General features: G+C 37.8%; 2 protein-coding genes across 3 annotated transcripts in view; both read left to right on the top strand.

Moving 5' to 3' along the window:
* The window catches only part of slc16a1b (solute carrier family 16 member 1b), a 30038-nt gene extending 25344 nt beyond the window's left edge, over positions 1-4694 (top strand). For both annotated transcript variants that reach the window (XM_083554789.1, XM_083554790.1), the window contains exons 3-5: positions 777-920; positions 1244-2038; positions 2701-4694. In XM_083554789.1, coding sequence (XP_083410915.1) covers positions 777-920; positions 1244-2038; positions 2701-2978 — 1217 coding nt within the window. In that variant the 3' untranslated portion in view covers positions 2979-4694. The remainder of the gene's footprint in view (positions 1-776; positions 921-1243; positions 2039-2700) is intronic.
* Positions 4695-6000: 1306 nt separating this feature from the next.
* Positions 6001-24031, top strand: zmynd12 (zinc finger, MYND-type containing 12). The gene is made up of 8 exons (XM_083555427.1): positions 6001-6345; positions 12599-12740; positions 12990-13161; positions 14430-14599; positions 14713-14835; positions 14942-15023; positions 21008-21183; positions 23705-24031. The coding sequence occupies exons 1-8, from the start codon at positions 6224-6226 to the stop codon at positions 23840-23842; spliced, it is 1125 nt and encodes a 374-aa protein (XP_083411553.1). The 5' UTR covers positions 6001-6223; the 3' UTR covers positions 23843-24031.
* The last annotated feature ends 252 nt before the right edge of the window (positions 24032-24283 follow it).

Consider the following 24283-nt stretch of genomic DNA (forward strand, 5'->3'; position numbering starts at 1 on the left):
AATTTCACTGGAAATAAGAGTAAAAAGAATGTGAAGCTGTGGTAGATTTCTGTTAATCTTGTCATTTCTAGGGTAAAAGCTTTGCTGTTTTGGGGTAATGGGAAACGAATAAGGTTGTAAGAATGCAAGCCCACTGACAGGAAGCCAGGAAGCACATATTGCACCCATTTGCATTCACTTGTATCAACAGCTTGAAAGACAGTTCGTTACAGCGGTCCTGTACTGCCATCTACTGGAGACGGGGAGAAAGTATTCTTTCTTAATGAAGGTTTTCCAGGAGTTCAGGTCATCCTGCCAGACCAATACAAACATTAAACAGCTTAGATAAGTTCTGTTGTTCTGCTAGAACCCTTCTAATATTAAAGTGCGTGTTTTTCCTCTTTTGTACAAAGCAAGTTGCATTATTTTTCCTAACAGAAGTGTAGTGTAAACTGCCACAGTTAACCCAAACAATGTTCTAAGTCATTGTACATGCAACACCTATCGTAAAAATATCCCATATGATATTTTTTTGTGGTTGTTATTACACACTTGTGTAGTCACTTGGCTTTAGTTTGCCAAATTACGCAGGTAAAAAAAACCTGCGTCATTTGGCAAACTAAAGCCAAGTGACTACGATAGGTGTTGCATGTACAATGACTTAGAACATTGTTTGGGTTAACTGTGGCAGTTTACACTACACTTCTGTTAGGAAAAATAATGCAACTTGCTTTGTACCCTTTACCGTTTATTTTTTGTTTAGTTTCCAACCAAGATTCTGCTCTCTTTTGAAACAGGACCAGTCAGCAGCATCCTGGTGAACAAATATGGCAGTCGACCAATCATCATTGCGGGAGGCTGTCTGGCCGGCTCAGGCTTGGTTGCTGCATCTTTCTGTAATACAGTGATGGGATTGTACCTCTGTGTGGGTGTAATAGGAGGTGAGTACAAACCTTGATGTCTTACATGTGGGGTCACTTATATTAACTGCTCTCTGTATTGCCATTGTTCTGTAGGTCAAATTCTGTATGAAAAAGTGAGAGCATAGAGAGCCTGCTGTTTTACTGAAGTGACTAAGAAAAATGCATAAAATTTGTTTTATTGAAACCTATACTTTTATATTTCAGATTTGATACATTTTGTAAACAGCTTAAAAGTATCAACAGAATACAAATACACAGTCAATTTATTTATCCCATCACAGTACATTTGATGATTGTTTGTCCTGTTTAGTTTAATTGTCCTTTCCTTCTTTATCCTGCAGGTCTTGGATTAGCATTTAATCTAAATCCTGCATTGACAATGATTGGAAAATACTTCTATAAGAGGCGTCCGATTGCTAACGGCATTGCTATGGCTGGTAGTCCTGTGTTCCTCTCAACACTGGCACCTCTGAACAGCTGGCTGTATGATCAGTTTGGCTGGAGGGGGAGTTTTTTGATTTTGGGTGGTGCGCTGCTTAACTGCTGTGTGGCCGGCGCATTGATGCGACCCATTGGACCCAAACCACAGCCCAAACTCGAAATAACGGAAGAAGAGACCAAAGAGAAGGAGAAGAAAACAGTGATTCAGACAATCAACAGCTTTATTGACCTGACGCTATTTAAGCACCGTGGTTTTCTGCTTTACCTTTCGGGCAATGTGATCATGTTTTTTGGTCTGTTTGCACCACTCGTCTTCCTCAGCAACTATGCAAAGAGCATGGGCATCTCCAAAGACAAGGCAGCTTTCCTTCTCTCCATACTGGCGTTCACAGACATGGTGGCACGGCCATCTATGGGCCTGGTGGCTAACACGCGCTGGGTTCGCCCACGCATTCAGTATTTCTTCGCAGCAGCAGTACTTTATAATGGTGTGTGTCACCTGTTTGCACCCTTGTCCGTGGACTTCATAGGCTTCTCTGTCTATGCAGTGTTTTTTGGCGTGGCATTCGGCTGGCTCAGCTCCGTGCTTTTTGAAACACTCATGGACATAGTGGGGGCGCAGAGGTTCTCCAGTGCCGTGGGTCTCGTCACCATTGTGGAGTGTGGTCCAGTGCTTGTTGGACCCCCCTTATTGGGTAAGTGTGTAGTTACTGTCGAAGTCCAAGTATTTATAGACCTGACTTTATTTCAAAGATATTTTATGTTTGAGTTAATTGAATAATGAGTCATAGCTGAGTCTGACAAGTAGACTTTTGGCAAATTTGAGGTATTTATATACAAATCATGTGAGTTATACTGTCTTCAACCCTATACATTTTGGATGAAATGGAATGCTGGCTATGTACCAGGCCTCCTCCCAAAACACCAGTACCTGACCGTACTAATGCTCTTGTGGCCGAAATAAGTACAAATTCCCCAAAGTCACACTTTAGTAGAAAGCTAATTTAGGTAATATTATTTGGTTTGTGGAAGTGTGCTGTGTAGTGCATAAATATAAATATTTCAGATTTAACAGTATAATGTGTGATCACACTTAGTTCATACAAAACACCAGAATATAATCAGGGACTGATAATATATAAAGAGGTTTTTTAAGTAGAGCCATGTTTGACACTTCTTTAACAGGTTTATGATGTAATAAAAGCGTTTGTTGTTATAAATGGAACTGGGACATTCAGATCAGTAATGTTTTAACTTCATGCTTGTATTATGCTTTAAATTATACTAATATAATACAATATAGTATATGATACAATAGTAAGCAATTATGCAATCGTTTTTCTTTCTTTTTTCACAGGCTATTTAAATGATGTCTACCATGACTACAAATACACATACATTGGCTGCGGCATCATCCTAATCATAGCCAGCATATTTCTTTTTGTCGGGATGGGCATCAACTACCGCCTGCTGGAACAGGAGAGAAAAGAGGACGAGAGGGATAAGGCTAGGCGTAAAGTCAAGGAACAAGAGACTAACATAGACAACGCAGCGACAGAAATGGATACCGATAATGACGTAACTGCACCGATCATGCTAGAAGACATCTGCAAAATGAGCAAGGAAGCTGTTTAACCAGGCCATCACGTGGTTAAACGTGCGCTCACGTTATCAACATCTTTCATTTGTGACATCCACAAAATGAGAATGAACAGCAGACGGTTTTTACATTTGTAGAATTGTGAAAATTTTGCCATTTATAACACACACACACACACACCTCCCTGTTTATTTACACATTTTTGTAGTCTAGAGTCTGGTTTCAGTTCTTGTCTCATCCTGGATTACAGCAGTCACATCATTTCTTCTGCTTTGTCTTGCGTTTGTTTTTTTCAGCCAAAGAAGGTTTACACAAACACTCCATTGCAGTGTTTGTTGTGGGGTTTTTTTTTGTTGTTGTTGTTTTTGGCCCCCCCCTCCCCTCCCCACCAGAGGTAAAAAAAAAAACTAATAGCTTTTAAGGAGCCGCCATCCATCTGAACCTGAGAAAACTGCCATTTTCAGTAAAATGCAGCACATACAAACAATATATCAAACGAGTGCAGCTACAGATGTTTGGTGGTTTCGCATTGGAGTTAGTTATCTAGTGTTTGTGTGAGACTGAACAATATTCACGATACCTCTCTGTACAAAGTCGGCTGAATGGGGACGTTTTTGACTGCAGGAGATTCACTCTTTTGGGGTTTTCACATTGGTCTTTTTTCACTAGTATTTTTAAAATTTCACTGATTTCCAGTGATTACTAGTAATCAGAGTCTGCACTAAATAGAACCACAACTTTAGTACATGTCTGATGGATAAACTCACAAATGTAATATTTAATTTTTTTTTTTTAGTAAAAGATTTTAGAATGACCATGCACATAATTTTTTTTTTCTCTGGTATAATATAAACAATTTGAGCCTGTTCATGGTACTATTCCTCTAATGCTTGTGCCTTTTGAGGGGCAGTCAACCGCATTTATAAACTGTGCCCAGTGGTTTTATTTCTGTTTAGCTTTATGGGTTGGGTTTATTTATTTTTTTTTTGTTGGGTTTTTTAGGAGCCTATTACAGTACTACCATATTTACAAACTAGTAAACCTCTCACTTTTTCTAATGAGATCATGATCTTTACATTTGCATTTGAGCAATATCCTAGACGAAAGCCCACACAGTTTCATATCTCTGATAGCATTTGAGAAGCGACTGGTCTGTCCTGTTCAAGTCAATTAATAGTAAATATTCTTCTATGTGCACTATTTCATCATTGGTATACATTCGATGGAAATTCATTTTAATTCTGTTGCAATCCCAGATGCCAGTATGATTATTCGTGCTTTATTTAGGATGTGTAGCCCATGAGAATAAAACTAGGTTGTTGCACAGCAATGTTTCTCAGCGTTCTGTGAACTTCGACATTGCACAAAAAAAAAAAAGGCTGAACCATGTTAAACTTGAGGGACTGATTATGTGCTCCTTTTAGCTGGCTTTGACATTTGTGTTAAAAGGCCAATTCAATGTTCTTCCATTCCAAATCTAAACAAAAATCTGTCACATATAGCATTAATTTCCAGCATTGGTCTTTAAATGCCAATTGATTTTGTAGATTGTTTGGGCCGACATGGAAGGATTGTTGTGTGTGGATGAGTGCGTGGGAACACTCAGGATAAACTGGTTGTATGTTAAGACACTTTTATTATCTGGAGGTTTTTTTAATAAATCTAATTTTGACATAGTAACCTAAATGTTATCCGCGTGTACCATTTTGTATGTTTGACCCTGAATAGTGTACCAATAAACTGTTTTTAAACATTTTCTTTGATGTGCTTCAATATGAAATGTCATTTTCCTTTATTAATTTGAACACAAACTTTGAATACAAACACTTGTATTTTTTATATATTTGGACTGGAAGGACATTAAAAAGAATAACTCTAAATGTAGTTTGCAATGATATGTATGTATTGAGCTAGAACTTTATGTAGATTATATTTTATTTACATGAGGTTTTTTGCTACAAATGCATCAGAATCCGCTTCTCATGTGTCTCCCGTGTGTGTCTGTGTTCTGGGTACTTTGTTACATGAACCTACATCATTGGTCTACATTGTAAACAAGGACACAGGAAAAGTGGGTGCTGCGGGTGACTTCCAGGATTCCTTCAACAGCATTTTCAATATTATTAATAATAATAATAATAAAGAAATAAACTTGAAATCAAGTCACTTATTTCAGCACACAAGACCATGTTTGTTTTTGTTTTTTTTTGTGTTAATATTTTCTATGTAATGTTAGATTTTTGGACCCCAATTTATAAGATGACTAAAATGTTTCTATTTCATTCAAAACATTAAATAAAATGTTGGTCCATTATTAAATGTAAGCAAAACTATGACGATTACTTTCCTAATGCCTAATATCGTTTACTGCTGCACATCTTCACTCTGATGGCTGCAAACTACTTTATATTTTACAGATTCTACATGTCTCATGTGTTGTCACTAATATATTTTGTTATGATATTTGATGAGGATAAATTAGAGAAGATGGCATACGAAATGATTTTCTCTGGAGATATCTCAGACGTTTATAAGTATAAAGCTCATAACATTAATAGAATTTAAGCCTCTTACACACCAAACATGGTAAACCACCGTCCATGCAAATGTCCTGACCTCCACCATCACCAGATCACCATCACCTAAATCTAGTTCAGATGTTTTAAATGAGTTGGCCCAGAGAGTGAAGGAAATGCAGCCAACACACACTCAACACCTTTGGGACTATTGATGGGAAGCGTGAGAGGAGTGAGAAGAGCTGTCATCAAAACTAAATGTAGTTACACATTTTAACCATTTAAAATAGACAACATCCTGGGTTGTTTAACACGTGTTTATTTTATAGACAGATAATAAAGATAAACATAAAGAAAACCCCCTGGAGAAGGTTGCCGAAATGTTTGACTGGTACTGTATGATGTTGTGATGGACGGTTTGCCCATGTTTAAAGTGGCCTTTAACTTTTATTTTGCAGCCAATATCTATAAATGAAATACGTCACTAAGAAATCAGACGTCATCTCGCAGCTCTTCCGGTTTGCCTTGGTTAAAAGTCGTAACCATGGAAACCTTGAAGACGCGGAATAAACAAATGCAGCAAGCCTCCGCTAGCGAGAGAATAACCACTGAAACATGTACATCTATTGTCAAAAAAATTTTTTCTCTCGATAGATTGTCAGGACATGTTTTTGTGTTAGATACCAGATAGATCGAAACCAGTCAAATTAAAGTACATTGTAGAAAGTTACCATTAGACGCGCAGTCTAAGTTCGTGCACTAAGATGTCTATGATGTCTGAGGCTGTTTTCCCACTGGCAAACCCGAAACAAACGAAAAAACTGTGTGAGATTTGTCAGAAACCCGCTCACCTCCAGTGCACCAGATGCCGTGTTACTTTCTACTGGTGAGTTTCAGCACAACACACAACTGATTAAGATGCATTAATATCTTGTTCCAGAACTGCTATCGGCATATTTTCTTTACTTTTCTTTTTCTAAACAAAGAAATCTAGATATAAAATATATTTTGGAAAAATCTCCAGGGATTTTAAATGTGAACCCTGATTTAATGGACGCAAAAAAGTAAACCGCGCGTGCGCAAAAGGCAATATGTCAGCAGAACTCAAGTGTGTGTGTGTGTGTGTGTGTGTGTGTGTGTGTGTGTGTGTGTGTGTGTGTGTGTGTGTGTGGTCCAAAGTGGTCCTTAAAAAATATATTTTTGAAATTTCTAAAAACAAGCAAACTGTTTAATATCTAATGCACAAAAGCAACAATGGCAACTTAAATAAAAGAAAACGATTTACAGGCACATGGTCGGAAGCGAAATGTGTTCTGATGAGTCAATGATGATTCAGTGATGAGTGATGAGTCAGTGTTGAGTCAGTGATAAGGCAGTAAAGAGGCAGTGCACTGATGAGTAATGAGGCAGTGGTGAGGCAGTGGTAATGCAGTGGTGAGTGCTGAGGTAGTGATGAAGCAGTGATAAGACAGTGATGAGGCAGTGATGAGGCAGTGATAAGTAATGAGGCAGAGGTGGGGCAGTGGTGAGTGATGAGGCAGTGGTGAGGCAGTGGTGAGTGATGAGGCAGTGATGAGGCAATGGTGAGTGATGAGGCAGTGATGAGGCAGTGATGAGTGATGAAGCAGTGATGAGGCAGTAAAGAGTAATGAGGCATTGGTGAGGCAGTGGTGATGCAGTGGTGAGTGATGAGGCAGTGATGAGGCAGTGATACGACAGTGGTAAGTGATGAGGCAGTGATAAGTAATGAGGCAGTGGTGAGTGATGAGGCAGTGCCGCCCCTGTTATATTCCACTAAAAATAAATGTAATTAAATGCGAAATAATTTTGTTTTAAACAAATGTTTTGTTTTTCTTTGATCTGTGTATTAAATGTCTATTTAATAATTCTGGTCGTTTTTATTGTCAAATCCGCGAGTTCGGCTGTAATTCCTGATCCTGAGACTATTTGTGTGAATACCACAGATATAGTGTTTGTATATCACTTATTTGCACGCCATCGCCTTGCAGGTCTAAGATAAAGATAAAGCTTGTTGCTATCGATATAACTCCAATAAAACACCACAATGAGAGGCAGGCATTACTCCTGCCGCATGGGGGCGTCCGAGAGCCCGAATACTGATGACTTAAAAACCCTGCCTAATCGAACCAAATTATTGCGAATACAATAATTTCTCTTTGGGGTTCATATATATATATATAAAAATCTGTCTCAATCTGTCCAGTACCTCACCTGCCCTGGTCCTCACTGCACATCACTGGTTTACAGTTTATCCTACAGCTTATTCACATGAATTATTACCAGATATACAGCGAAGAATATACTGAGTAAATGGCGTATTTCATTTTAAAAATAATTAAAACATTAATAATAATAATAATAATAATAATAATAATAATAATAATTGCTGTACTGAAGTTTTTTGCACATAGATCTAGGGTTTGTCAGGCCAGTAGGTTTTCCATCATGAGAAAGTGCTTTTTTTTAATCATAATTGAGCTCAGTCTGAAAAATAAATAGAGAGGATAGCAAGGGGGTGACTATTATATAATCTGCAAGTGCTATACCTACTCTAACATATAACGTTGTGGAGCATATTACTTTATTATATCTAACAGTAAAGGAGTGTAAAATATAAAGGTGACGTTCATTAATCATTCAGAATCGACCAGCCTCTGTGCTGTAAGAGAAAATAAATCATTTCAGAATGTGCTGTGACTGGAAAATAATAAAGCATAACAAAGTGGTTTTGCTTTGTCACTGTACCTACGTTTATTTTTTTATATCGTTTTTTACATTTTGAAAATCTTTTACTTCACTAAATTTAATTCAGAATATTCGCATCAATCCAGAAAAAACATGCCATTCCTTATTAAGTAAATTCATGAATTGGGTTAAGTAAGAACCTGGATCACAAGGCCACACTTCTTGTGAGAGTTTCTGTGAAGTAAAGGGTAATCTTACTGTGTGTCTCTGTAACAATAGAAAACTAATTTAAAAGTTATAATATACAGGAGAATAAAACCTAGTTCTCACAGATCTGTACTTTTACTTTTTTTTGCTAATGTCTATCGGGTGGTCAGGGCCAGCAAAGCCTTCTCTGCTGGCCTAAACACTATCAGAAGCACTGACTTACATTTACAACATAAATTCTAATATTTGTTCATTTTATTCATTTCGTAGTGTTTCTCTTGGCTGCACTGCTTCCAGCACGTGTATGTGGATGTTAGATATTTTTTTGTCCAATCAGATTTCAGCCTCTATGTGCTGCCATGTCAATCTAATCTGCCCAGGGCCTGCAAAGTTATTGCTGATGTCCCTTTTGCCATAGAGAATATTATCAATGAGCTTGTTTCTTTAACCAATCAGATTTCTTATTTGCCTCACAGGGCAGCTAGCTGGCCCAGAATAGCTCAGCATTTTTTCATCTTCTGATTAGTTGGTCAGAGGGAAACTGTTACAGCCAAGTTTGAATGGCAAAACACATCTGTAGCGTGCTGCACACATGAATACATCAGAGTTAGACTTTTTTATGCATACCGAGAAAGAGAAATTGATTTGGTCTTAGACATACTTAAAATCTATTTTAAATAAAAGCTAGACATGGTGAGGAGGTCGGCCAACTCTGAAGCTAGTTAGCTTGTCTCAGCTCGGGAAAGGGTTTGTTCACCACTTCCAGACAAGTGAATACGAGTGGTACCACTGACTAACAGCCTCTGAGGAGCGGTGCACATTATGACTATGCTTGTCTGGTGAGTAGGTTGTATTTTATTTACATTTTAATGTTTTTGTCATGTTATTAGACAAATATTGATTCTGAACTGCTCCAGATGATGTATGTGACACAGTTGTGGTTGTAGTGTAGAGGTTTGTAGTTGTGTTAATTGGGTTTCTTGCTTTAGTAAAATGGTTTTCACCCTCCATATGTGAAATGCCTCTCTCTCTGTAACGCCTCACATTGGTATATTGTGTTTTAGTAGAGTAGTTATGGTTTCTATAATTGCGACGTGATGGTGGTGGTGTTATGAGGTGAATTAAGTCAGGTAGGTCCCCATAGAAGGCCCAGGTACCAAATGCATGGCCCACCACTGATGTCTATACAAATCAAATTATTTTTGTACTTCGAGTTTAAATGTAAAATTAGTAGTTTTGCTGAAGTATAAAGTACGAGGAATGGAGAAGAATGATCCGCTGTGGCGACCCCTAACGGGAGCAGCCGGAAGAAGAAAAAGATCAAATAACATTTTGTAGTAGTAGTAATAGTAATTTTGTAAAATATAAAGTAAAAGGAGTAGTTTTAATGGAGTAAAAATGTAAAAGCAGTGGTTTAACTGAAGTATAATTGCAAAAGAATTCGTTTTGCTAAAGTAGAAATGAAAATGGAGTTTTATTGGTGTATACATATAAAATGATTACTTTTATTGATGTATAAATGTAAAAAGAGTAGTAAGAACAAATGGCAAAGTAGTTTTACTAAAGTAGACATTTAAAAGGAGTAATTTTACTAAAGTAAAAGGAGTAGTTTCACTGGAGTAGAAATGCAAATCGTAACAACGATAAGAAAGCTTTAAGTGAAAAGCAGATGTGGTCAGCATCCGAGATGAAGTGCAGGACGCTAGGGGGCGCCAAATCTGCGTGTATCTCCTTAGCGTTTTCAGTCCCGGTGCAGAGCGTTTCCTTTCCTGACACAGGAAGGGCAATTTAGTTCAAACAGCCGGGGGTGGAATTAAGGGGCGGCGAGCTGCTGAGAGCTGCGTCCTTTTAAACAGGAGGGGAAAAAAACGGGGCTGACATTAAACCTGCAGACTGTGTGCTCAGTGAGTCTGTGCATAACGAGTGCAGACAGTGTGAGGGGGCGTGGATCAGAGAAAATAATGCGCCAGAACTGTCCACCCCCACCACACACACACGCGGGGACTTGGCTATAGAACCACATGCTTTCCCATACCGAGAAAAATTCCCTGTCTGTAATGGTGCCTATAACAGTATTATTTACATCCTGTTTTGGGTACACTGCGCATTGGGTTCCTGCAAAATGGAAAATGACAACCTGATTGGGATGCCTCTAGTTTTGATTTGGGTCATGTGAGCTGTTTTAAGCCAATCACAGAAAACCTTTTGAGTCGACTGTGCAGCATAGAAATTGTTCACCTGCAGGAATGGATTTCTGGCTTCTGTTCCGAAACACTGCAGGGATACAGGTGTGGCATAATAATATATCTAGATTTATTGAATATAACTAGTCATAGTGAAAATTAAAAAGTGAATGTCCAAATAATGCACCGCAGCAGTCACCTACAGAACCACTGAATACACAGTGCATCGGGGACCAGTCAGGGTGCTCATGCTGACCCCTGTCCACAGTGGAAAGCACACCACTGGGCATGTGAGCATCAGAACTGGACCACACAGGAAAGGAAGAAGGTGGCCTGGTCTGATGAATCACATTTTCTTTTACAACACCTGGATGGCCGGGTGCGTGCGCTTACCTGGAGAACACATGGCACAAGGATGCACTGTGGAAAGAAGGCAAGCTGGTGGAGGCGGATTGGTGCTTTGGGCAATATTCTGCTGTAAAACCTTGCATCCGGCCATCCATGAGAATGTTAATCGACATGTACCACCTTCCTAAGCATAGTTGCAGACCATGTACACTCTTTCATGGGAACGGCATTCTCTGAAGGCTGTGTGCTCTCTCAGCAGGAAAATGTGCCCTGCCACAAAGCAAAAATGGTTTAGGAATGGTTTAAGGAGCACAACAACAAGTTTGAGGTGTTTCTTCGATCTCAATCCAACTGCTGGAGCTACTGCCAACACCGTGGTGCCAGATACTTACCATGTATATATATTTGTGGTTAGTTAAGTTCAAAAAGTGAACATCTTTTTAGAAGTTTCAAATGACGGATGCAAACCTGCCTGGAAGAGAGTGCAAGAACAGTTCAAAGAACAACGTTGAGGATTTTCAGATGATGTCAGCATTGCCATGTTGCGAAGTCTCTATATCTACTGTTTAATGCCAACAAACTATTCAGAAGTCTTTCCAGGAAAATGTATGACTTTTTTATGATTTTTCAAAGTACCAGAATAAAATTTTGGTTGCTTCTGGTAAAAAAATAAAATAAAAAAAACATGACAACTGGATCATGAATCTTCTATTAAGACAGTGATCTGAAACATTTCCCTGAAAAAACACCCAAAAACTGGGAGAGTTAGTTGCTCATTTAAATTTTTCCTCCTTCACCCTTCTCCCGGTTTCTCATGAATCGTTGTGTGCAATTTCCTACTTGTGAAGTGGAAACAGGACATTGCCAAAGTCAACAGAGAAAGAGAGCTTTTAGAGACTGAGATTAATTCTTTTCCAGAGAATGACAGACTGCTACATGCTAAATGCTGTTATTCAGTAATTTGTTTTGTGACACTCAAAGTCTAGTTCTTTGAATAGAACATGAATTGTATTTAGTGTTAATTTTATACACTCATTTTTTCCCCCAGTTTTCTTGAAGTGTGCACACTTCTCTTTAGCTGTCTACATGTAAGTTGCTTTGATGTGCTACCAACTGCATGTGGTTATAAACACCTGTATAACCATGAACTATGTAGCTACATATTATGCAGCCACTCAGAACAATCAGCTGCACACAAATTGCTGGTTGAAAGAAGAGTAAGATCAGAATTTGTTTTGTTTAATTGTAATGTCATTGTAATGCATTTCCAACAGAAAAATATATCTGAAGCATCTAAGAAGTCTGGCTAAAAAGGTGTCCATCTTCATTGTTAAATCTACAGTAAGGGTTTAATTCTAGTCAGGGACCTTATGGATCCTAAGCCAGTCCATCACAAGGCAGCACATACTGCTCATTCACATTTACTGCCATGTTTATGGGAGGTGGGAGGAAACCAGAAACCCACACAGACACTTGGAAGAATTTGTGAGATTCCAGACAGACCCTGTAACTGTAAAGCGATTGTGCTTCCCTTCTGCTTTGTCACTGTGCCACTCGGATGTTTAGCACAAAAATGAATTATTTAGTTATGCGCTCATCTGCATATTGCAGCCTCTTGCTATATAAGTGCTGCAAAGGTCAATATTTTGTTGCCTAACAAGCAATATATGGCTTTTATTCTGTGTCCCTCTGCAGTGATGTGACTCACCAGCAGGCAGATTGGAATAGCATCCATGAGAAAGTGTGTGAGCTGATGATCTCTATACGAACCCCTGCACCATTCTGCAGTTTCAAGGCTGAACGAGACATTTATCAAATGCAGACACTGAAAAGATTGGTACACCATTACAATAGTCTGTGCTCAAATTCCATTGATCTCACACAAACACACACATACATGCACACACACACACACACACACACACACACACACACACACACACACACACACACACACACACACACACACACACACACACACACACACACACACACACAGTCTGTCCCTAAATATCTTTGTCCTAATTCCCTGCTGCTGACTCCAGAAGCAACATTTTAATCGGGTTGTTTGTTTGATTGACTTCAGGAGCACTTAAGAGAGCTTGCCCATGCTACAGCTAAGAACTGGGTGTCAGAAGGGAAGTACAGCGAGGCAGTGCCAGCAGCTCAGCTCGTCCTGCGCTGTGCTATTGACATTTACGGCCCTGAGGCTCTTGAACTGGTGCCAGCCTACTTGCTGCTTGCTGAAGTCAGTATAGGTGAGCCAACACACACACAAGTTTCATCCTGATCCTACAGAGCACAATTCTGCAGCGTTGAACTGGATTCTCCGCTGGCAGTACTTAAATTACATGGTTGCATTTTAAAATTAAGATGCATATGCTATCAAGAACTGCAGTCTGTGTCTAATTGCTGTCATCGTCTGAGCTGTATTACTATTTCAATTATTGTTAGCAAGTATGAACATTTTCACATTGGAACCGAAACAAGTGTGATTGTGATTGACACAAATGTACACAAAATAGCCCTTAATCAAAATAAAGGTTTTTAATATTGTATTGCATAAGTATTTACTTACATTGTGGAAAACCCTAACATTTATTTTGGTGTAACCAGTTGCCATTAGGAGTCATATTTACAGTGTGAGAGTGTCACATGATTGTATATAAATACACCTGACCCCAGGGAATATACTTACACAAACTCCATCTCTCAAAACAATTATAGTAGTAGTGTGGAATAGTATCAATTCAGTTTTTAATAATGGGAAATTACAACCACTATGAAGAGGTTGATTTCCAAAATCAGTGGCAGGAAATTAATGACACACAACCAAGAAGCATAGGTTAACTCAGTGCATGATGCTAACATCACCATGCTTCAAAATCAAGATGTTTCCTCAGTGTAATGAGCAGTCTTCAATATGTTAAATGTACCATTTTCGAAAAAGGTATACATTTTAATATTTGGGTTCATTTAAAAGAGTAGCTTTTTCCACATGTTTATTTGGCCTCTAACATTCTATTTGGCAAAAAGAAAATGCAATAATGGATTTAATTTTGTCTGAAGTTTATAAAAAGAAAAAACCCTGTCAGATCCTTTCCAGAGCTTTGTACCAGACTTTTTATAGCTCACTTTTATGATGTTGCTTGTTTAAGTATGATGTCTTGTAACACTTAGGATCTTCCAGGATCTGGTGTATTTCTACTATGAGAGCATTTGGCATTTTAAGTTGCACTGGTAGACTTGGCCTGTTTGTAGCACTGGGACTGAACACTTGTACAATTGGAAATATTTTATTTTTGTAAATAAAAAAATATACACATATATTTACTTGAATAAATGCAACTGTTTGTGTCAGTTTATGCAATATAATTTAATTTAAAAGTAATTTTTTTTTAGTTTCAGGATGTAACATTATGAAATGTACAAAGTCCCTACCACTACATTGTTCGTATCCAGACTCCAGATTCCTGTTTGTCCTAAAACATTTCTATATGAAAGATCCAGTTTCCTTTTTCCTCAGGTTTAGGTTCTCTGTCTCAGGCTGAAAACTGCCTCTCACAGGCAGAGTGGATGGTAAGGAAGAATCCAGGCTGCAGTCGAACAGTTCTTCATCTGCTTCACAGAACGCTGGGCCGCCTCTGCTCAGCCAAAGAAGACTACAGCTCTGCCCTGCTACACTTTGCCAATGATGTTTGTCTTTACTTGTGTGTCTACTCTGTATATTGGGTTTGTCTGTGAGTACAAGTGTGTTATGTAAATGTCGAATTTGCACCGAGTATAGGTTTGTGCGTTTGTGCATGCAGGTGTACTATTCAAGTGAGGAGTTTGGTTTGGACAGTTTGGTGACTGCTGGAGGTTATTTTTTGATGGCAAATGTTTTCATGAAACAGGAAAAGACAGATATTTCAAATTCACTCTATGAAGAGGTACATCAACACCTTCTATTAATTGTCTATTGTCTAATCACTTCCTATTTACGCTTCCGCTAATTTGTTTGTGTGTGTCTTTGTGTGTTCACACACGTGTGTTCAGGTTACCAGAACATGGCATGCTCACCTGTCTCAGCTGATGGAAAGTTACAGTCAAAAGGAACATGAGAGCGCACAATACTTTGGTGAGTGTGATTTCCTTATCTCAATCCAAATGAACCAATCAAATTGCAAGATAATTACAAAAAGGCAGTGCATCAGCGAGGATGAGCATTATTGGGTCCATTATTAGGTCACTTTTTCTTCCATTCTCACTGATCGCTTTTGTTCAAATTTGCATAATTTTTAAATAACTACATAGTGAAGAATGCATGATTTTTCTTTTTTATAGTGTTATAATTTTGCATCTTGTGGCAGCTTGAGCAGCAGTTTCTGTTTCACAGCTCCAACTTTTATGGTTCAGTCCCAGAGGTTGCAGTCTATGCTGAATTTCTGTGACATAATCTACTTGTCTACACATCCATGTTTTTAAAATGAACTGTAATGAACTCTCCCAACCAGTGTATTTTTTCTGCCTGGGTGTGTTCCTGGCATAGGTTTAGGATTCACTGTGATCTTGACCAGGATAGGCATGACTAAAAAAGTCATAGTTAAGGCACGTGTGTATTGTTTATCATGTGAACAGTGTTTATTAAAAAAAAAAAAAAAAAAAAAAAAAACATTACCAAGTAGCTCAGAAGAAAGCACTGAAGGCACTCAGAACAATGAGACACTTAGACTGCAACTTAATTTTTCTTATAAATATTCTGTATGTGCTATAAATCCAATATAAATGTTTCCCCAGTGCTCAGCATCCTGCTTTACAACAGTTTGTGTCTGTCTAGATGCATGATGCATAATGCATGGGTCATACCAGTCACACACAACCATTGCAATAAATACATGAATTTTGTAAATGGATTGGATCAGAATTCATCATTGGATTGAATCGGTATAAGTTAAGGTACTTGTAGTGGATTCATACAAGGCCATGGCCTGAATGTGTTTACCAATCCCAGCTATAACCTCATTTCAGTGGCTCACTATTAAATGGCATATTCCAGCCCAGCACTTGGTGACATTTGAGTTTTAAAGTGAGGAGAAAGACGGAGGTCCTGATTCAGGATATCAGGACTCAGGACTTTATTTATTATGTCCTGATGCATTAGCCTAACACAAATCAAGCATTGCAGGACCATACTGATGAATAAGCAAACCCCACCCTGATATACCCTCATTTCCGGATGCAAATGTGTCCCTCGTGTGTCTTTCCCTGCCCCATCACTTTCTCTCTCTTTTTATCTCTCTCTCAGCACAGTTGTTGCGTGGTGCAGTGCCTCCCACAACCAGGCTGTGCTGAGTTCAGTGTGTGTTCTGCACTCTGATCAGCCACTCCCACTGCATACACTGCACTGCTGATACTGCATAAGCTGATCCTGGATCAATACACACTCAGCACATTCTGAACTTGGGTGGATTGTTTGCCAAATATAAATAATACAATACCCTATCATACATCATGTTCACTGATACACAACATGTATGACTGTTGATTTTCATCATTTTCACTCCTCCTTTCTTAAAAAAATATTACAATAATGAAGTATTTGAAAAGGAGCAAAAGGAAAAAATTATTTTTGCGTCCGATCAGGTATGATATAAAATGGGATAAATCGTGATCTCTTCTTTAGGATAAACAGTTAGATTGACAAACTCATCATTAATTTTTAACAGGATCAGAAACTTCTGTCAAGCATACAGTTCAGCTGTGAGGTGATTTACCCCAAAAACTGATATTATAGAAATACTTTGACTTGCACTGGCCTGAAATGTTCGACTGGCATTGGATAATATTTGTGTGTTTATAGTTCTACCAACTGATGTTTTATGTCCTAAAATCATGTGATGGTGAGGGACATGACCCACACTTCGGGTGTGAACCGACGACACGTGTCTTCAAGCCTGTTGCTATCACACCTTCGAGATTTTGCGTAACCTGGCAACGGAAAGCTTGCAGAGAGTCTGCATGGTTCCTAAGAGGAGTTGGCTCAGTATTAAATATTGGGCAATATGCAGAGCTCTGGAGCTCTGATCGATATAATATAAAAAAGAAAAACATGGTTTGCCATTTTGTGAATTTATTAGTTTTGTACTACGTAACTTTGCTTTTATATATATATATATATATATATATATATATATATATATATATATATATATATATATATATATATATATATATACAGTACAGACTAAAAGTTTATATATATTATATATACAGTACAGACCAAAAGTTTATATATATTATATATACAGTACAGACCAAAAGTTTATATATATTATATATACAGTACAGACCAAAAGTTTGGACACACCTTCTCATTCAAAGAGTTTTCTTTATTTTCATGACTATGAAAATTGTAAAGTCACACTGAAGGCATCAAAACTATGAATTAACACGTGGAATTATATATGGAATTATATACATAACAAAAAAGTGAACTGAAAATATGTCATATTGTAGGTTCTTCAAAGTAGGCATCAAGAGAATGCCAAGAGTGTGCAAAGCAGTAATCTAAGCAAAAGGTGGCTACTTTGAAGAACCTACAATATGACATATTTTCAGTTGTTTCACACTTTTTTGTTATGTATATAATTCCACATGTGTTAATTCATAGTTTTGATGCCTTCAGTGTGACTCTACAATTTTCATAGTCATAAAAATAAAGAAAAGTCTTTGAATAAGAAGGTATGTCCAAACTTTTGGTCTGTAGTGTATATATATATATATATATATATATATATATATATATATATATATATATATATATATATATATATACATACAAACCCGATTCCAAAAAAGTTGGAACACTGTACAAATTGTTAATAAAAAAGGAATGCAATAATTTACAAATCTCATAAACTTATATTTTATTCACAATAGAATATAGATAAAATATAAAATGTTGAAAGTAATACATTTTGAAATATCTTTCCATATATTGCCTCATTTTGAATTTCATGAGAGCTACACATTCCAAAAAAGTTGGGACAGGTAGCAATAACAGGCCGGAAAAATTAAATGTACATATAAGGAACAGCTGGAGGACCGATTTGCAACTTATTAGGTCAATTGGCAACATGATTGGTATAAAAAGAGTCTCTCAGTGTGCCAGTGTCTCTCAGAAGTCTAGATGGGCAGAGGATCACCAATTTCCCCAATGCTGCGGCAATATCAGAAAGGAGTTTCTCAAAACTACTGTAATGGAAATCACAACATGGGTTCAGGAATACTTCCAGAAAACATTGTCAGTGAACACAATCCACATTGCCATTCGCCATCAGCGGCTAAATCTCTTTAGGTGAAAAAAGAAGCCATATCTAAACATGATCCAGAAGCACACGCATTTTCTCTGGGTCAAGGCTCATTTAAAATGGACTGTGGCAAAGTGGGAAAACTGTTCTGTGGTCAGACGAATCAAAATTTGAAGTTATTTTTGGAAAACTGGGACGCCATGTCATCCGGACTAAAAAGGACAAGGACAACCCAAGTTGTTATCAGCACTCAGTTCAAAAGCCTGCATCTCTGATGGTATGGGGTTGCATAAGTGCGTGTGGCATGGGCAGCTTACACATCTGGAAATGCACCATCAATGCTGAAAGGTATATCCAAGTTCTAGAACAACATATGCTCCCATCCAGACTTCATCTCTTTCACGGAAGACCTTGCATTTTCCAACATGACAATGCCAGACCACATACTGCATCAATAACAACATCATGGCTGCTTAGAAGAAGGATCCGGGTACTGAAATGGCCAGCCTGCAGTCCAGATCTTTCACACATAGAAAACATTTGGCGCATCATAAAGAGGAAGATGCGACAAAGAAGACCTAAGACAGTTGAGCAACCAGAAGCCTGTATTAGACAAGAATGGGACAACATTCCTATTCCTAAACTTGAGCAACTTGTCTCCTCAGTCCCCAGACATTTGCAGACTGTTATAAAAAGAAAAGGGGATGCCACACAGTGGTAAACATGGCCTTGTCCCAACTTTTTTGAGATGTGTTGATGCCATGAAATTAAAATTCAACTTAGTTTTCCCTTAAAATGAAAAATTTTCTCAGTTTAAACATTTGAATTGTCATCTATGTTGTATTCTGAATAAAATATTGAAATTTGAAACTTCCACATCGTTGCATTCTGTTTTTATTCACAATTTGTACAGTGTCCCAACTTTTTTGGAATCGGGTTTGTATATACTGTATATACAAACACACACATATATGTCACGTTATGACAAGTTAAGTGACATGATATTTGCTTACAAACTATAGTCATTTTTTTTAATTAGTGTACTTCAGAGTCATGGTTCCTGCTTACTGATAGTACAAAGAGATGACTTTTCCTATGAAACTCCGGAACAGGAAATAGCTTTGTCTTATGACACATTGTATTTGCTTGCCTACTGACCTCAGGGTGTTTACATGGCCAGCCATCCGGCACAATTACCATGCAATCATTTGTGTTCAGGAAATAGATTCATCATCATTTGCTAACTAAAATAAAATCATGTGTGTGGTTAATAACAAAAGTCTAGACATCCCTGTTCAAACTGCTGGCTTTGTGTGAACAGATCTTTTTCCTACTTTGATGAGATAACCAACAAAATTCAAATGTAAAACAAATACAAATGTATTCAATTTAATAAATCTCATTTGATAACTTATTTATCTTTGTAATGCTGCTTTTGTACAATGTTCCTTGTTCAAAGCGCTATACAAAGAAAACTGAATTGAATTGAATTGGATTAAATTGGATTGGATTTTCAGGCAAAGAAAAACTTCAAAATAAACAATATTTTGGCTACACAGGGCAGGACAGAATAGGATAGAATAGGATTTATATCTGGTTTCTGATTGGGCCACTCCAAAGATTTTTAACCTTCTTATCTGAAGCTGTTCAGTTATTGATTTTGATTTGTGTTTTGGCTTCTTTTCATGTTAGAAGCCAAAATTCCTCCTCATCTTCAGCTGCAAGATAAAGATAGAATTCAGAGCATGATGAAGCCTGAAGAGAAGAGACACAGCCCCATTGTATGATCATGCTTCATAGCTTAAAAATGTCTAATTCCCTCACTCTCATCAGCTCAACATCATCATATATTTATGTGGTAGTTTTAGAGCTCCAAATGTGGAAGTTTGTTGGTTAAGATATAAGATTTCTTATTGGAAGGTTGTGATTTTAATCGCAGCAAACACAAGCTGCCACTGCTGGGGCCTTGAGCAAGGCCTTTAACCCTCAGTCAGTTGGTCAGTTGTATGAATGTGATAATTATAAGTCTCTCTGGGTAGGGCATCTTCTAAATTATTTTATCTTGAGGTAATTAAGGGTTGTTCATATTATTATTATTTATTTATTTTTTAAGGAAAGACATTCATTTTGCCACCCCACCCTATAGTCCTGACACTCCCTTGTGACAACCAGTGCTTGCCAGGTTATTCCTGTAGCTCCTTTATTAGTGATGTAGGTCTCTTGGCAGCCTCCCTGATAAGTTTTCTTTTTGTCCTCTCATTAATCTTGTCACTGTAGTGCCCCCGTTTTCTCTTATTGTTTTCGGTGTGTAAATTCGTTGGGCCTTTCTTTGTTGAGCTCTTTGTTTGACAATGAGATCCAGTACACGCTTTGTAAGCTTTTTTTGGGAGGCAATTCAGCAGTTCAATGAAACCGAAAGGGCGATATTTATTTAGGGTTCATCAGAATCACTTTACAGATAATAATAATGATAATTTATATATGTGACCATAATTATTATTAACATGAGCTTAAATGTGAATTAGAAATAATTCCGAGCGCAGCCTCTTATGCAACCAGGTTATTATAGGCGTTTTGTTTTTCATCCTGCCACATAAGATTTTCTCCTAGTTTTATACTTGAGCTTTTTTTTCGGCGCCAAATTAAAGGTGGAAAAAGATCGGACACGATGTACGACATGATCACGTGACCACAAGCTTGCCACTGTAATGTGGGTGTTTAGGTGTTTTATATATCTGCTGTATTACAGTGCGGTTGCTCTGTACATTATCTCAGCGTACATTGTCGCTTATGATGTTTTGTATGTATTCAGATGTGGCAGAGTGTTCAGAGGTGAATCAGATGTTCAGCGTAATGTTGGAGGCTCAGCAGCAGGATGTAAATACACATCCTGCGTACAGCACCACACTGTCTCACAGTCTAGAGCAGAGGGCGTTGCTGTCTCACTCTCTCGCCATGTTCTGGTTTCTCTGTAACAACCACAAGAAGGTAAATTTCTTCCTGTTCACCTTTGAATTTACACACACACACACAGAATAAACAAATAATGACCTGTGTAATCATTAGTCAACTCATCTCAAGTGTAGTCACATGTTTTTGTGATGTTTGTTTCTAATGAATTGTAAAAGTGGATTAACAGAGTAATTATGCCAAAAAGGCCATAAATAAATAGCCTGTGTACATATTGGTTAGCATGTACAGACAGCATGTGATGTGATGTGTAGGTATGTGTGTGATGCAATCTAGAGCGTTTCATGTAGTTCTGGAACAACCAGCTAACATTTTCTGCTCATGTTTCTGAATCAGACAGAAGTATAATTATCCCCTTCACAACTTTTAAAATCCACACAGGCTACTCAGGTGCTTGACTTGAGTTTGCACTAATGCAACTTGCTCCTGGCAAGTCTTTTAACTGCGTGTTATCACACGCCTGCAACTGGTCCAGAATGTAGCTTGTTTTCATTCCCCCAGATCACCCCATTACTGCAGTGGCTTTCTGTAGCTGTGTACATAAAATTCACAACCTATAAATCCAAAAACAAATCTTTACTTCCCTGAAAATACGTATCAAACCCAGCATTGTACGACGTACCATTGCAGAAACACACACTTTTCCCATATATTAAGAAACCAGAAAGACATGCCCCATGGCTCTTCTCTGTTTTGGCACTCACGTGGCAGAATTGAACTTCCTCTGGATGTTCAAACAGATTGCAGGTTGAGTCACTGGTTGTCTTGAAATCAACACAAGCTGAGCTACATTGTAGACACTTAAGCACATAAGCAAGCACTAATTCTACAAGCTATATTATTGTTTTGTTTAATATATCAACTTTCACTGTTTGCTGTGCAAATTTTTCTCTAATCGGGGTTTAGCTTTGTAGTATTCTCAGATTTCTTTTTTATTTTGTTGATAACTTTGTATCCTACATGCTGTGTATGTAAATCTAGTTCATTTCCCCTGCCTCATGGAGCTGTGGTAGTTGTGAACTGTATATTAAAATTCTAGCTTTGCACAATTCCACCTTGTTGATAGGTAGAAATGGTCATGCCCAGGGTTAGGAGCCCATTTTAGGATGTTGGTCATCTACATAGCCCCAAGACAAACATTTGGCAAATGGTGTATTTTTTTTTTGCTTTGTTTAGTTTTTTCTGCATGTGCCCCTCTGGCCCTCATGTATTTTTAAAGTCAATAACATAATAATTGTAGTGATAATAAAAAGCCAAATCCTTATCCTAAAATTAAGAAAACGTTACTTCAGGCATATTAACAATTTGTGCAATCATCTGCGTGATAGCATGCGAGTTTGAAACGCTCGTAACTCATATTACTGTATAATTCGGTAAAAAAAAAAAAAAAAAGTTTTTCATTAACGTAAGAGCAAATAATGCTTTTATAAATGGGTACATTTTTGCATGTTTTTAACTGAGGACCATTCCAAATCTTCCATGTAAAGATTTTAAACTTCTTCCCTTTAGTATTGTTCCCTTTATCTTATCTTGAACACAATGACCAAATCCAGCTCATTTCAGCTCATAATCCTCTGCTCTATCTGACTGAACTCGTTGCCGTACCTTCTTGCCCCAGGCTTCTGTGTCTATGGTTCTTCTTACACATTAACGCTTTCATGACCTGCACAGAAGGAAACGCGTGATGGTTTTAATCTCCATAATAATAGAAAAGCATCACAAAACGAGTTCAAAAAGTCAGCTTGTCTAAAACAGTAGTAGTATCCAATAATCTTTTGATCTGTGAATCAACCTGCTTGGGCTAGTGCAGGGATTAGTGACCAGTACTGAAACTGAGATGAAGCGGCCACTTTGGCTAGAGAGCTGCATAGGGCAGTTTCTTTTTTTATATCCCATTGTAGATGCCTGTGCTATTTTCTAATGAACTCAGGTTTCACACAGAATAAGGAATTGTCATCATTCCTGAGCAACCCTGACAATTTAAATGCAAATCAACAGAAAAACCATTCAATACACTCTGACATTTCAATATGTAGCTCTACTTTGTCTCTATCTAATCACTCGTATAAGAGGAAATTCTGTGAACCACAGAGACAACAGTGGCCTCTGTGACAGCATGAGGAAGAAACCATGAGAGGAACCAGACTCTTGTGGGAGACACCGGATAGTTTGATTATAAATCATTATAGTATACAGGTGTACTAGAGTAAAGTCAAACAGAATTAAGTGTCTTGAAAGGATGTCCAGTGTGAGAATATTGTGTATACAAGGCGTACAGTAAGCGCAGAGAAAGCTTTTATGAGATTTCTTGTTTGGGGGATTAGAATCCTGATATCCACTACTAAAGCTGGGCATAAGAAAAGTACTAATAATCCAAATTTCCTGCTTGTTAATCCCAGACTAATCATATGGGCAAATATGGATTTTGTGTAGCAGTCGTGACCATTTTAAGATCTTACTCCAGTTTATTTTATTATTTGTTGTTTGCTGTTCTACATTTGAACTATTTACATTTGTATGTGAATGCGTTTGCTCGCAGGCGCTTGACCTTGGCAAGATGGCAAAGGAGTTTATCCAGCAGTGTGAACACAACAGCCTGGCCGAGTCCATCCAAAGCCTTATACAACGAGCAGAAGAGCACGTCGAGCAAGAACAATCACCAGTCCCTCACCACTAACTAATACATTCAACACTCCTATACCAACACACACTTAATAATAACCAGCACACTCAACACTCAACACACAGCCCTGACTAATCTTATCACATTCACCACTTACTCATAACCTCAATATAAAATATTCACACACACTCCTCAAAGATCCAAATAACACAAGCTAAATAAACGTCTGGTCCATCTGATAAACATTGTAATCGTGTGTCCGTAGAGGTAATGATCGGACATCGGAATGGTGTTAAAGAAGAGCACAAGCCTCTGATGCATGTTTCATGTTCCAGACATTGTTCGAATGTCTTTTTATTATCATTTTTATAGCCTCATTCTTCTTCTTATTAGAATAATGTAACATACAACAGTAATGTTAGAGTTCTAACACTAATAATTTGCTTAGTATTATATAACTGCTGGTTTTTGGCATTCAGGGCGAACATCAAACTT

Source organism: Silurus aristotelis, assembly GCF_946808225.1.
Source record: "Silurus aristotelis genome assembly, chromosome: 11".
Lineage (NCBI taxonomy): Eukaryota > Metazoa > Chordata > Actinopteri > Siluriformes > Siluridae > Silurus > Silurus aristotelis.